At 40.0% G+C, this 16,087-nt stretch overlaps 2 protein-coding genes across 2 annotated transcripts in view; both read right to left on the minus strand.

Annotated features, from left to right (window-relative positions):
• Positions 1-4,401, minus strand: part of LOC105383610 (CYFIP-related Rac1 interactor B) — a 30,997-nt gene extending 26,596 nt beyond the window's left edge. Inside the window, exon 1 of the mRNA XM_048631559.1 lies at positions 3,848-4,401. Within this exon, the coding sequence (XP_048487516.1) occupies positions 3,848-4,162 (315 nt within the window). The 5' untranslated portion in view covers positions 4,163-4,401. The remainder of the gene's footprint in view (positions 1-3,847) is intronic.
• A 4,239-nt stretch (positions 4,402-8,640) lies between these two features.
• The window catches only part of LOC105383633, a 29,525-nt gene continuing 22,078 nt past the window's right edge, over positions 8,641-16,087 (minus strand). Inside the window, exons 8-17 of the mRNA XM_048631598.1 lie at positions 15,693-15,899; positions 15,436-15,506; positions 12,400-15,358; positions 12,196-12,329; positions 11,843-11,971; positions 11,474-11,662; positions 10,919-11,084; positions 9,929-10,137; positions 9,340-9,587; positions 8,641-8,829 (exon numbers count right to left, since the gene is read on the minus strand). Of these exons, the coding sequence (XP_048487555.1) occupies positions 8,641-8,829; positions 9,340-9,587; positions 9,929-10,137; positions 10,919-11,084; positions 11,474-11,662; positions 11,843-11,971; positions 12,196-12,329; positions 12,400-15,358; positions 15,436-15,506; positions 15,693-15,899 (4,501 nt within the window). The remainder of the gene's footprint in view (positions 8,830-9,339; positions 9,588-9,928; positions 10,138-10,918; positions 11,085-11,473; positions 11,663-11,842; positions 11,972-12,195; positions 12,330-12,399; positions 15,359-15,435; positions 15,507-15,692; positions 15,900-16,087) is intronic.

A 16,087-nucleotide genomic window follows, 5' to 3' on the forward strand; every position in this document is an offset into this window, starting at 1 on the left:
AGACTGGCTCAAGTGGAGCTGGGCAGCGACTGCTCGCTGACTTAACCCTTGTTGCAGCAAGGCAACAACTTGAGCAGCTTCTTCTGGTGTGGTATCCATGGGTTTGCGAAAACAAGGAATACAATGCAACGAGATGTGTACCGGTCAACTTGCAACAAGCGACTGATAAGGTACACCGGATGTGGAAAGGTTTTATAGCGGGATCAGGTAGCGCAAGGCGTGGATTCCTAATGAGGTAATTAACACTGACGGGCAATTAAAATGCGTCATTAAATCTGCGCTTAGTTTTTTTTTATGGTATTGATCTTAATTGAAAGCCTAATTCTTCAGCTTTCGAATGACATATCACTTTTATATTTACCATTTATCGTTTTAGGAAAATCAATGTATATGTGCGCCGTGAAGGCTTGAGTCGATTTGGTTGCTCGCGAGTGTATATCCTCTTTAATATGCTTATTATTATATATAAGTAACGTGGTATGTATTTTATTATATATTATATATTATGATGCTAGGTATATAAATTATATATGTAAATATATTGTAGGTAGTATGTATTGGTATATTAAATATTTATGGTATATTCTTTATTCCTAGTACACTTTACCCTTCTTTACATCTAAATATCCTTCCACCCAAAGGTTGTCTGGAAGAAATCGCTTTAAGCGATAAGACCGCCATTTGTACATATGTGTTAGATTAAGTTTTGTATTGTTGTCCATATTTTTGTGTGCAAATAAAGAATATCTTATCTTATCTTATCTTATAGTAGAAGTAGGTACCTCCGATAAGTCGATGTTTATTCGTAGTCTATGGTATAGGTTTTTTTTCTTACTGGCCAGTAGTAGTTAGATACATAGGAGCGAACACGCGCATAAAAATTCAAATAGCAAATACTGTCTATCAATATCAGCTTGCACACATTTTCCATCAAACAAAAAACAAAGGTGTGAATTGACATGCAATAATGGAGGCCCGTGAATCATTCAACAACCGCAGGACCTTATAAAGCGCTCTGTGGCGAGAGCACAGGCAAACGAAAGTTATTGGGCAAACAGAAGTGAAGTTCTTTAATCCCCGACGGAACAGGGTAAGGTAGTTTTCGTTGATGTAGTATCTGAATAAAGGACATCTGGCGTCGTTGCCCAGCTTTTTCTAAAACTTTTCAAAAATTAAGCGGGGAAAATTACTATACAAAACGCCCTAGTTGGGCCTTGAAGTTCCACTTATCCAGGTTACTCTTTAGAACCCCAAGTATCGTTTTTTTCGGCCACAGTAACAGTACGTTTAAATAAACCCCTAAATAAATTAAACACAATTAATAAAAAAATAAACGTGCTTTTCCTTACTGTGAGTAATATTCGCTGTGCCAGACAGCCGCACTGCACTGCAGTCTGCAGTAGGCCCAACAAGGAAACGAGTTTGCATACAAACTGGCCTATCTCACTACATATACAACCTTATTATTGTTCGCAGTAAATAGTTTACGGTTATTGGGAAACTCTGTTCAGCCAGTGCTGCCAATGTAAGCGTGAAAGTTTGAGTTAGCGGGAAATGTTTTGACTTCCGGTTTAACATTTTCTATTTCTATTATTGAATAATATGACATGTGAATGTTTAGTTTACGATCTTTGTCATGACTCGTGTTAACACGTACTGAAATGCATAGAAAGGTATCTGGTTTGATTGCCGGCCGCAGTAGATATTAAGATACAATTAGTTCTCTTCTCTTTATCTATATCTAGATCTTTATTTTGGATCTGAATGATGGCCAAGACCGGCCCCACCAAAAGACGTCATAAATTCTAGAAGTCATTTAAGAACTAATTTTTAGCCTAGCAAATTGCTACCGGTTCCGGTTATCTTCAGCTTCAGTTCTTTTTAAGCTTTACAAAAGAAAAAGGTATATTTAGGACACACAAAAGAAGAATAAAATTGCGGTAATTTTTCTGACATTTTTAATTAAAGGATTCAGCAAATCTTATTCGGTGTTAGGACACCGGTATTTATCATTGTTATGTCGGAAGTCGTAATATTTCTTTTAAAATTTCAAGATGCCTTAGTAAGCAGTTGGCTGTGGACTGCGGGCCACAATGATTTGATTTAAATCAGATTATATTAAGATTCTTTGTTTTATATTTTAAAGGTCTCTTAGATAAACAAATAATGTGAGAAATCGGTCGTTCGATCGATTATAAATATCTTTCGTTTGTTTCTACAATTTCTGAGTCCAAAAATTACGTAAGTATAAATTATAAAATGGAATGTGCCCATTGATCAAATACACAATACCTATTTTATAGCCATAAAGTATATGCAGTGGCATCTATTTATCGGATCCCACGGTGTACACATGATTGTTTTGATTGGATGATTGTCACGTACTCACATGCACCCCAATACTAATATTTACAACTCAAACTGTAGTTAGGTTGGGTTGGTATGACTATGACACTGGTACAACGATTGTTCCACAGGATATCTTGACTTGGGAGTTCCGGTTAGCAACTTAGGTTTGTTATAGGTAAGTATTATTACATTTATAAGCAGTTTATTATACCTAGTAAGCCTACTGTCACGTATTTTTATAATGATATTGTAAATTTATTGTCGGTGTACCATTTTTTAATAAATAAATATTAGGTGAGGCTTTTTCGAAATAAAAGTAATTAGAATTAGAATAATCAGTTGCCTACTCCTCTGAGATAATGTATGAATATAATACTGAAATGTAAAAGATATGGTAAAAAATATATAGGTATAATGTACTTTTGTGCTGGTATGCAGACTGCAATACCATATCAAGACAGCTCTGTGATGAAACTGACGAAGTGGTCCTTAGAATATTCAAGTATAATTGGAGCAAATTATGTCGATTGTCAGTTCTGGCCTTGCATCTGATTGCTGTGTCCTTAAATAGCTTGTATTAATAACACCAGAGTGATTAATATGTTTACATGTAGGTGCTGAGATATTATCCTTGAGTGAGGAAATAATTTGGAGTATATTGTATACTGTTAGAACACATTTATAATGGGTTGTAGGTGTGTACACTGTGTACTGTACTAAAAGAATACCAGAAATGATTAGATTTTTTTTTTGTTTTTTCATTAAACCGAGCCAAATGGAGGAAGATACTGCAAGCCCCTTGTCCCTGATTAGGGATAAGAGGATTGATGATAATGATTATGAATATTTTGCAATGTTTTCATAGTAATTCTATCAGCACACTTGTAATTACCAAGTAAAATGTTAATAAAGATACAGCGCAGCAGTGGGTATGATAGCTATGTAGAAAAAGTATTGAGTCAAGAGCAGCAATGTGCAGTGATAATCACGCTTGTCAGGTGTCACGCTGCGGTGGACACACGGAGTGTGGTTCTATCTCGCACAAGCATTCGCTGCACTATTTATAAATATCTATAAATGTTATGCGCTCACTCTTGTGATAAGTTTTCATTGCCACTCTGTGTAGGGGTGACTTCAAAGGTTACCTTTTATAAGAAATATAATAACTTAACTGAAAATAGTCTATAATTTTTGTATTAATCTAACAGTTTTGGCTGCATTGTACTAACTTGGTTTGTTTATTATGTTATCTATAAAGAGAGCAGCTTATCAGGCTGACAATGAGTGTTAATCATAAACTGATAAGCCAAGATAGGAGGCTTGGAAGGAACATTCTCTTGCTATGTACCAAACTATGTAAAGTTTTTATCACTTTTATTTAATTGGGATTTAGTATGCAGAACAAAAAAGTACCTAACTTACAGAATTTCGTTAGTGGATCACTAAAAAACAAAGCATAATAGTGATGAACTTAAATTGAATAAAAAAATCAACTTACCCTCTGAAGCTCCAAAGAATGATTGTAGCACCTCAGCAGCTTTTCCACCAGGGGCTTGACGACCCGCCACGCTCGCTCCTGCGATATCCGGGACGGGTCGGCTATCGCTTCTCGTATCTCTCTCCCGGCTCCTTTATAAAACTGTATCTCTTCTAAAATCTCCTCAGATTCTAAAAGAACTCTCTGAACATCTTCATACACTTCGCGCTCTGTATCCGTCGGAGCGGCGTTCTCGAAGTCCAGGAATATGTCGTACCGGGGCGACGAGCAACAATTTGAATCGTCCCGGGAGAGCAAACTCAGTAATTTACCCATTTTCCTACTGATAAAAGCACAATTTCAGCGAAAACCGATCGTCACACTATAACACCATTTCCGCAACGCAAAAGTCCGTATAAATAGATATTAAATCACAAATACGATTAAACGGTGTAGTTAGTTTTATTTGACAAGGTTTATTTTATAAATATTGAAAAATCATAAAATAAAATATGCACTAAAATTAACACACAGCAACACACTCAACGCCCAACCCACGAATGATGAATGAATGAATTGAAAATTGAATGAAAGAAAACAAAAATGAATGGATGTGGTTGTCAAAGTTCATGGATACCAACTTAACAGTAAAAAAAAGTATATGACTGTCAAAACTGTCAATATGACTGTTAATCTGTGTGTTTCTATTCCTCGGAATAAGCATTTTTATTGATGCTTGTTTTGTTTTTTGTTCCCCTCTGCACGAACATCGCTAATTTTTTTTACCATACGCTATAAAAAAGAAAACTCTATTGAGATTTTAAATCGTCAGGGTATTTTCATCACTCGTGCTCTAAAAGTTGATCGTATAAAATTGCCTGAGACAAGAGTATGAAAATAGTTTTTTTCATCTCTAGGGAAAATTATTTTCTTATTAACAATTTGTCGTAGGGTTTTGCACCTAGCGTAGCGTGGGCTCTAATAGTCCGGGAGTTGCGTTAAGTTGCATTAGCCCTTGGATAACAATTTAATATACTTAAGCACTTACCTAGTTATAGTCTTTGCAAAATATGATCATCATCATCATCTCAGCCATAGGCCTCTCCTAATGATTTTCACCTTGTCCGATCGGAGGCAGCCCGCATCCAGTGCTTCCCCGCGGACTTGACTAAATCGTCCGTCCATCTCGCGGGGGGCCGCCAACGCTGCGCTTGCCAGCACGTGGTCTCTTCTAGAGAACTCTTCTGCTCTTCCGACCATCAGTCCTTCGAGCAATGTGTCCGGCCCACTGCCACTTCAGCTTACTGACTCGCTTAGCTATGTCGGTTACTTTGGTTCGTCTACCGAAGAGACCTGCCGAGCATATCCCTTTCCATAGCTCGCTGAGTGACTCCGAGCCTATTCAAGAGGCCTAAAGTTAGAGACCACGTCTCGGCACCGTAGGCACTTGCAAAATATACTTATTGAGTTATAAATACTTATGTAGTTATAATAGTACCAGTACCTAAGTACACGCTTTGGTGAAATTTTCAAAAATTATTGTTACGAGTAGATTAAACCAAATTGGCATGTGATAATAGGGGAAATGAAAATCCATTTATGATACTTTATTTATTAGATCTATACGGTTTACATCAACACATTGCCATTTTATAAGTAATACTTACTCATATTATTTTACAAATTCTGTTTGTCCTAGTTATGTACAAAAAAAAATACTCCATTAAATGTATGGTAGGTATATCTTCATACCTATCAATTAAATGAAATGCCTTTATGCCTCTATGCACATGCATGAGCATAAATTTAGGTATAAGTAAAATTACTGTATATTTGCTGGTGTTACATGAGTTTATTACCTAGATAGGTAGATAATATTGTGCTACGGTATATTTCGATTTTCTAATAAATAATACTTGTATATAAGTATGTAGTTAACTAGTAACTGCAAAAAAAGGATTATTATAAAGAACATAAATTGTACGAAAAAAGATCGTAAACTAAGCTCTACAAATGTTAATGATCGCTATATATTTTTAAAATTCAGTCTAACATTCGATAAAAATTTACAGTACTAAAATCTATGTAATGTCATATTTAATAAGTTTATCAGTACCTATTTATTAATATTATTAAGGCTATGACCCGATAGGACCTCTGTTTTACTAGATCTCGTACAATTGGAGGGTAGACTTGGTGGATATTTAATTCATAAAGTATCGAACTATCAAGTCAATCAAAGGAAAAACAATATTATATTTGGGGATCCCAAGATAGCAGTGCTTCAAGTGGGTAGGTATGTCACCGAGCCATTTGAGGTTAATAATGTTATAATAACGAACATACTTATGGGTCGATTACAACTAACGAGTACAGTGGTGAGACAGTATCCTCGGCCGATCCTCGACCAATGAACGGCTAGCAAGTGACCGAGTGCGCGGCCGAGGACTCTGACTCGCCACTGTACTCGTTAGGTGTAATCTACTCATTAGTTCTCTAACTTTCAACTTTCTGACTGCTCTTATAAACAAAAAAGAACTTAATCATAGATGGCGCTAGTGTTTAATGCCTTCATAAGACGCCTACTGCAATAAAAAAATGCGGTGGTCACTGTAGGCAGGCCTTATAAGCGCCATCTATGTTTTTTATGAGCTTTCAGAAAGTCTTGCATTGATTATTTGTTAGCATCCAATAAAAATCTTGCGGGTGTAACCTCTGGTATAACATCGTGGGTTTTGGTAAAATAAAATAATGATCACGTGATACATTTACACTTTTGAATACGAATAACATCTATTATTTTATCTACATTAACTAGATTGCCTTAAATATTAATTGGTGTAAAGACCAGCCTAGCTTAGGTAGGTATCCCTTGCGGAATTGTGGTTTTATGTAAGTAATTCTTCATGTTAATCTAAATTAATATTTTAACATAGTTATTATGATTCCCCTTTTAGACTAGTAAGAGTTAATTATCTAGTTCACTATTTACTCTTTTAATTATATCACGTTTTTCATCAGTGACTAGATAGAACTTAGATACTGTAGGTAAGTAACAACTATATGGGTTACAATTATTTGAAGGTTCTTGATATTTATTTATGTTGGTAGGTAAGTAAGTAAGCGTTAAATAAAAATCTCAGACTCTTTTATGCACACGAGCACGAGTTAACTATTTTACGAATTAAATTATGAACGATATTAAGTAATTGTTAAATCGGGCTGTGTGTTGGCTGGTGCTGGTATGGTGTGAATTTCCCCTTACTATACGATAGTATACGACTAACCCAACTATAATAGTTTGACTAATATTACGTACAAATAGCAAAATTTATTCTTTAAATTACAATTTAAATTTGCCCTGCGATTTTATTTAAAAAGTAGGTTAATTACTTAATTAGGTTCTTAAAAGTAGAGTTCAAAATAAAGATGATATAAATACGAATAAACTAAGAGGCATTAAAATGCTAGTTTTATATAACAAAATCTGTAAATCAAATGCAAGGAGGATATTTTACAAGGAGCGTATAGTAGTTTTAATTAGATACCTTTTATCGTTACTTATACTCGTATAATGTGATAAATTTGTTCGTTACGAAAGATTGAGCATTTATAAAGTAAATGTGTTTAAATAAATAACATGTACATTACAATTCATAAGAAAAAAACACAGTCTCTGTAAGATCCTTAGACAGAACGCAAAAGTACTGAAGTTCTGTTTATTTAATGTAAATTCAATTCAACTATGTACCTACACCACCATTCATATAAATAAATATAAAACATCTAACTACAGACAACCTGTACCATATTCTAGTACTCAATATTCAAATGACTAGATCCCTCATAGTGTTTAACGTTCAAATATACCTAAAGACAATTTATACATCAAATGTACATTCTAGCAAGTGCTTGGAAGCTAAACTGGATAAGACCAATTCCTTATTTCGCAATTCAATTCTTTATTCTAGTTACCCATAGCATAAGACACCATTTCAATCCACCACAATAAGGCTTGTGGTCACCGAAACAATATACTTAATTTCATTGGAGTTAGGTGTGTTAATCGTCTGCTAAAACTGCTGAACTACGAAAATGTATCGGTAAGCACAAGGCCACAAGCCGAGAAATTCTACATTTTGATTCCACTCACAATCTTTTCTTCAAAACCATCGCATCTCAGCATCTCAGCACATTGACGTAACATTAAAACATTCCTTTAGCAACCCCACAGCCTCTATAATAATATAGAGGTCAGCCCATACTCTTATTAAACAACAGTCACAGCATATTATACATACATTTTATAAGGGTCCATATACGAAACTGTGACTCGGCGTTATGATGTTTCACGAACCAAAAATGTCTTGTCATCTTCCTCTCACTCGTAGATGATACAGCAGAGAGCGTTCGCAGTTTTGTGTCCAAACCCAAACCAACCTCATCCCACAATCCACACCCAGAATTACCTGAAGTACTTCAATGCTGACACCAGAAGGAACTTATCTATAAACATGTCTGTGTCTAGAGCGTGACATTGCAGTTTTGTGTCCAACCCCAAACCAACCTCACCCCACAATCCACACCAAGAATTAACTAAAGTACTTCAGCGCGGAAACCAGCAGGAACTTCTCAATGAACAGGTCTGAGTCCAGAGCAGCTACCCTCATCCTAACCCACAATCCACACCCACTTCAATGCTGACACCAGAAGGAACTTCTCTATAAACAGGTCTGAGCCTAGAGCGTGACATCGCAGTTCTGTGTCAAAACCCAACCATAAACCAACCCATCCCAACCAAAACCCACCAAGAATTACCTAAAGTACTTCAGCGCGGAAACCAGAAGGAACTTCTCAATAAACAGGTCGGAGTCTAAAGCAGCTATATGCGCTGCTCGGCCGACGAGAGCGCTGGCGGTGTGCGGTAGAGCGTGTTGCACGTCGTAGCGGACGACTGCTACTGAGGAGGCGCGGGCTGCGAGGGGTGATACCATGTTGTGGACCTGGGGATAGATAGATAGAATATACTTTATTTGTACACCAAAAAAGAATTAAAAAGTAAAAATTAAAAAGTTAAAGACAATCGTATCATTAAAAGCGATCTCTGCCAGAAAATCTTTGGATGGAGGGAATAAGAGAGATAGGGTATATACGCTATCGCTAGAGACGTGGATTATTATGTAACACTAGCATAGCGGGGATATCACCGCCGAATTAGCCATCGGCAATCATCTTACTTAACTTGTAAGGGTCTGCATCTGACCAATGTTTGACAGAGCGTTGTTGCTTGCTAATGTGGTACGGTAGCAGGAGGACGTCTTGGAAAGGCAATTTGCATATATTCTGATTAATCTGATTAGAAGAAACTTATTGGATAAAGTAATTATTCTAGTTAGTATCTACTACGTGAAGGTCTGTTACCTACGGGGAATCTTTATATTGTAACGCGAGCTCATGATTTAGTAACAAGGAAACTTAACAGCTGTTAAAACTAATCCTTAACATACACTCACCATCTCTCTATACGCCTGCCCGAGCAGCGACGTATCCTTGGCCGCCGCCTTGCACAGCTCCAGGCGGGCTGAATGAAGAGGGACGTATCTGTCTTGCCCCGAGCCACACAGCAGGATGTGCTTGAAGTAGTGCAACTGACTCCTCTCGCTGAGTCGGTAGAGGAAGGAGCGACGCGGGTCAGGCTGGTCTTTGAGAGAGAGTTGGAGTAGCGAGCCGGATTTCTTCCATTTCTGCATGAACCACATTCCTGAAAGCAAAATAATACAGAATATTTTATTTAGACTTGTGAATTGTAATAGACCTATGTTATCTTCATCGTCAAACACTTCCATTGCTGGATATTGGAATGTTAAATTGAGAAGGACGAGAGGAGGACCAATGATAGAGGTATCATTGGTCGTCCTCAACAAACTACTAGCATTTTCTTTTCCAAGGTCAACGTAACAGACTAAGAAGCGTACCCCACTACGTTATACTATTCGCATTCTTTTCCGAAGAACTTTTCAACCCTACCCATTATGGGTTCTTAAAGACCATCCACTTTTGGAGACAAAGACAAAGAGTTTACACATAAACCTTAATACTCACCAGCATTAACCAGCCCACTGGAGTTATACAGCGTGCCGAGATGCGGCCCGCTGAGAGACAGGAACGTGTGCAGTTTGTTCAGGAACGGCTTCATCTGCGGCCGAGCCAGGGCCGAACGGATGATAATGGTGCCCAGTGAGTGGCCCACGAAGCTGATGCGGCCAGGCTCGGTGGAGTTCTGGATGTGGGTCACGATCTCTTGGACGAGTCTGAAATTGTGAGGAAAAAACGCAACGTTATTTTAGTAAATGGTAACTGGTAAGTCATTTTTTCATTTGAAGATAGAAGAACATATTTATGTAGGTATATATATACTAGATTTCTTATTGAATATAATATCTTCTAGCACATTCTTAAAACTCAAAAGGGCCATGGGTCTACCTATAGAATTAATGTCTTGCTTCATCATTATAACGACCCATAAAGGCCCCACTGCTGCGGCACGGGTCTCCTTCCAATGAAGGAAGGGTTTAAGGCGTATTTCACCATGCTGGCTTAGTGCGGGTTGGTGGACCCCAACACAAGCAAGCAAGCTTGTGCTGAGAGACTTGTCGGGTAAGTGGGCAATCCGACTGCTAACATAACTAATCCTCACCTATCAGTCATAGTATCGAAGTCGGAGAACGTGTCGCCCTGGTTCCTCTCAGACATGAGGAAGTCGAGCCTGGCGCCGGGCAGCCCCAGCTCCAGGTACTTACTGCACGAAACTACCGGGTATGCCATTGTTGTGTGTGCCATTCTTCTAATCGATGGTGCGATAGTACGCCACCATAACGCCAACTTTGTCCTTTAATGAGCTCTCAGAAGACTTTGATCGCTAAAAGGAAAAACCTTACACTACGAGGTAGTCTGGAAGAAATTACTCTTAGTAATAAGGCCACCAATTGCACAGTCTATGTATGTGTATTTCGTGTTGTAATTTATATGTTGTTTGTGTGCAATTAAGAATGATCTATCTATCTGTCTTTCACACTAGCTCGCTCTGCTCACCTATCAGTCATTGTATCGAAGTCCGAGAACGTATCGCCCTGGTTCCGCTCGGACATGAGGAAGTCGAGCCTGGCTCCGGGCAGCCCCAGCTCCAGGTACGTCTTCACGAGGCGCAGGTCCGCCGCGTTGCCGTCGAGGCCGTGCACGCAGATTATTAGGTGGAGACCTGGGGAAAAGAAGGTTGGGTGAAGACATGTTTATAGAGCTTAATGAGCTGCGCTTATTGAGTCTGGAGATTGCGTGGTATTTGCTAGTGCAGCGGTTCCCTAATATTTTTCTCTACGGATCCCTTTATTGCAGAACCTTAGGTTAGGCCTTGAATCTTAATTCTTGCATTTTTGCAAACCCCAGAGGAGACTCTTATGGAACACCTGGGTTCCGCAAAAACTAAATTGGAAACCGCTGCCCTAGTGTATGATAGCAAGAAGCAACTGTCTAAAACCTCAGTGGAACCAGTGAATGAACGGCTGGGTTTGGCCATCTCTTCTATCAAGCACAACTTAACATGATGAATGGGAATGGAAATGGAAATATCAAGCTTATGGTCTCTCTTACCTTCAGGGTTAAACATTCTGTACTCGTCACTGATATGGAAGTAAGGCAGCGAGTTCTCAAGCGGCGGAAAGTCCGAGTAGATGGCGCCCGGGTACTTGACGCTCTGCCGGAACTCCTCACGGCATTTCACGAATAGTCTCTCTGATTCCGCCAGGCCGAAGATACTGACGAGGTTGCTCTCTCGTTTCTCTGAAAGATATAAGTGGGTACTGATACATATACTACATGTACTATCAGGTATTCAGACAATTCAGAGCATTCTTAAAAATATGGATTATACTCGGATAAGTTTATTTACGATTCTAGGTTAATATATGATTCAGGGTCTATCAATCCTTATTGAATTTTCTTATAGTTTTTTTTACGTACCTTTCCCACCGTTTTCATTCCTATTTGCCAATTCGCCGGTGCTCTGGCTCTTGTTGAGAGTGCTGGCGGTCGGGGTGATCGCTGAGTTTATCGACTGATGCGGACGCAACTTTCTCCTTTCCATTATACCTGAAGCCAATCAAAGGAGACACATTAGCATAATAATGGTTGCATATACATATATAGTATTAAAATAAAATCTCACCCTAGCTCTCTTGCTAGTGTTGGGGTCCACCAACCCGCACTAGACCAGCGTGGTGGAATATGCCTAAAATCCTTCCTTCATTGGAAAGAGACCGGTGTCGCTGGGGACGTGCTGATATAAATAAAATCAATTAATCTAATGGACATACCTTCACAAACATGGTAAAGAGGATTATCAAGTTGCAGAGGCTGAGAGGGCCCTTGTCTCTGCGGCGTCTTCGAAGGCGTCGATGCTTTACTACTCTGCCTACTCAGTTTCGGCGACTTAGACGGAGGGTCCTGCTAACAACGACAAACAACATCATTAGCATACCGTTCCAATAAGAATATGAATATGATCTGATTGATAGAAGGTTACCTTGAACTGTTCAGGCGGTGGAGGCGCATCACGGAATTGCTGAGGTGGCGGTAGATGCTCGTAGTCATTGTCGTTGAAGTGAGACAAGTCTACTTCAGATCTCGCTTTGTTGTGGTACTTCTGTACGGATCCTACAGCACCCGACGGTTTCTTACCGTTATGAGACTTGCAAGAACGGTCGACAGCTAAACTAAGGATTTCAGCAGCGATAAGCTTCTCCGTATATTCTATCCGATCACGTAATTTCGTTTTGTCCAGAGTACTAGATTTGGCTGCCGGCTGCTGCTGCTTCTGGGGTTTTGGTTGTACTTCCTTACGGATGTAAGGATGGAGGTTGTCACTGATGGTTTGCGACTTTTTCACAGTCCCTTCTGATCCATGCTTGGGTGTAGTATTGTATGATTTGCATTGAACAGCGCTGAATGAATTGTGCCGTTGATTCAACTTGGCAGCGTTTACTTCTGCGCATTGTGAGAAGCAGCAGTTGGAAGTATCTGAACTACATCCAGCATCTATTCCATTATCATGCATAAGTTTATTAAACTCACATTGGCTATCAGTGCATATAGAGTCGCTACATATTGTACATTCTTCACATACAGCTTTATCACAACACTCAATTTTCTCATTAGGATTGCTCTGGGTTACTTTTACAGCAAGTTTAAGCAGTCTTTCCCTCAACTGATCTCCGTTCAGAATTGTCCTCTTAAATTCTTTAATGGTTTCATCATCTCTCTTCCGGGATTCTCTTTCGTAGTTTCCATCGTCTTTATGTTTCGATGGTTTGGTTGCTGTAGGTTTGATGGGTGGCGGAGGCACCTCCTGGTTTAATTGACTTGCCACATCTGGGGAAGAGGGTCCAGAGCTGCGGCCGCTTGACACCCACCCGCTCTGCTCACTCAGACTCGACGTCGAACAACTTCGACTTCGCTTCTCATTCTTATTTTTAAACACATCAGGTGGCATTATTTTGAAATCTTTGTCCCCTATATCTAACGGTGGAGATTCGAATGCAGGCGGTGGTGCTAAGTTAGGCAAAGATTCTGACCCGAATGTGGTGTTAATGTTTGGCTCATCTAAAACTGAAGCAGCACTTCTGCAGTGTCTTAGTAACTCAGGTCCGTGATCCAAGCTGTAAGGAACACTTGCTGATGTTTCTAGTCTCCTCAACTCAAAGGGTATGCTTTCATTACTCGAAGAAGTTGAAGCAGCTTCGGACATCAATTGAGTCATTTTCTCCGAAGCTTTGTGTTTGCTTCGTCTTTCAGGTTTTCCACTAGATCTTCCACTTTTTGGTGTAGCCATCCCTGATTTAGGAGTTGTTCTGCCAGACTTTGGCGTTGCTAATCCAGATTTTGGTGTTATACAGCCTGATTTAGGAGTACCTTTACCTGATTTTGGTGTACCTCGGTCAGATTTAGGTGTGCTCCTTTCAGACTTAGAGGTATGCCTGTCTGATTTACTATCTCTTGATCTTATTGAATGATGACTACTTAACGAGTCTCGACTAGAATTTAGTTTTGCTGTATCTTTCCCATTTTGATTAAGTTTGTCTTTCGATCTACTCTTTTTATGTCGTACCGAAGGCATCGTGGAATGCGGAGTAGATGGAGGGGTTTTTGAGTACGTCGATTTTGACGTTCCATCGCTACTCCTATCTAAGGTCATAACAAAGCCGCTATCATCGCTGCTTTTGCTTGACTTTTTATGATAATTTTGTATTAAACTTCCAGTGTTGAAGTCGTAGCTCCAATCACCCTTTTGTAAATAATAATTCAGTTCATGTCTTAGTTGATTTCGAGCCGCCTCAATATCAATATTTGGATTCTCTACATTTTGATGAAACACGTGTGTAGAATTAGATCTGTGTACGTGTTTATTAGAAACTAAGCTATTTTGTTCAGTCACTTGCGCTTTCCCACTGACGGGTGGGTAAGAATTACGCGGAGGCAACATGGGACGGGGTAAATTTACATTATAGCCTCTTTGAAACTCTAAAGGATTACGAATAAGGTTATTCACTTGCATATTACCCTGATTTCCGAATGCATAACCGTATATTTGATTGGGATGACCCTTCACCACATTTTGATCATACTTATAGCCTACGTTATGGAATACTTCACCGCTCATGTGATTCATGTTGAGGTTGCATGGGTTTTTGTACTTTTCTCTGAATTCGTTAATGTTTCTTCTGTAGTCGTCGCCTTTAGCGCATCTTGTGGTGGTGCTTGTGGGGTAGGCGGTGGTAGTGACGCTGCGGGGCAGGGTGGTGGGCTTGGTTTGATGAGGGGGCGCGTAGGACTTGGGGTAATTCATGGATACGTTGGAGCCGTTTCTGACTTCCTTGGATAAGGCTTGTGCGTTGTTGAACGAAGCCACTTGAGACATCCGGAGCTGGTCGAGTGATTTGCTGTGTCTGGCCGGCAGGGTGCTCACTCCGCTCGTGATGTGATGTCTCTGGTGAAACTCTCCGTGAATTTCAGCCTTCTCTTTTCCAATCTGAGAAACGTTGGTATTGGACCTTGTGCCGTTAATGTCCAGTAGCGTTGAAGCTGAATATCGCGACATCTGCTGTCCTTGCTGAATGGGGCACGAAGAAAATGAATTGTTTGGGGGAAGCTGAATCTCACTAATTTGATTGTTTTGAACTATGTATCTGTTCCGGCCGGTAAGCTCGAGTTGTTTATTTTGGGGTTTACTGAGCTCAACCAGATTTTGTTTCACTAACGCTCGTTTAGGAGAATTGCCAGCTGACTTTTGGGGCGCGAGGGTCAGCGTGGCTTGCATGACGTTTGACTTTTGCGAGCTGAACTGAGGGTCGAGGACATCCATGAGGGTTTTGGGTAATGTGAGGGTGACTCTCGATGCCTCGGAGGATGGTCTTCGGGAGTCCATGAGTGACGTCACACTGCAGGCGCAGTCATCCACCGCGTCTGAGTTGAGGAACGGATCTGTGAAAGGGTAATCTGGTGAATTGAATAAGCATGCATATTGATAAGAGATGGTGGTATTGTTGGATTGAACTTACCACTGCCGGATTTGCTTGAGGTGGTTGTCAAAACTGACCGTCGTCTCGCAAATTCTGCAGTGTCTTGGTATCTGTAAGAAAAAGGCCCTGCTATGAGTATCGGTCAACCAAAAGAAGCGATCAGCTAGTTAACAAACCTATGTATAAATGAATGAATAGTCAGTTTTTGAGATTGGTGAAGTACTAAAGTGTATAGCTATTTACTGATTGTACAGACGATTGATCCCTAAGCAAAACTATTACACAAAAACCCTCACCTATCCTCAAATATAATCGGCATGATATGCGGATCCCCATCCAGCGCGATGCAGTGCACCGGCAGCGGCGGCAGCAGCGCCAGGTAGCGCGAGCGGCGCGCCGCCTCGCCCACGCTCTGGTACGATTGGTAGTGGCCGTCGTAGCAGCCGGCCAGCGAGTGCCGCGGGTTGTCCAGCACGAAGAAGCACTCCGCGAAGCGCTTTATGCTGGAAGTGAGGGTTGGATTGAATGGAGATGTGACTGTGTTGATTGATTGCATCGTTGCAGATTTCTAGATTGACGCAAAGGTTTCTGCTGCTTATCAGCCTTCTTGAATAAGCTGTTCCTATGTGTTTACCTAAGTCAACCAAGAACCGCATTTTTTTAATTTCTAGATAATTGCTTAATTCAGCCT

Source organism: Plutella xylostella, chromosome 29, assembly GCF_932276165.1.
Source record: "Plutella xylostella chromosome 29, ilPluXylo3.1, whole genome shotgun sequence".
Taxonomy (NCBI): Eukaryota; Metazoa; Arthropoda; class Insecta; order Lepidoptera; family Plutellidae; genus Plutella; species Plutella xylostella.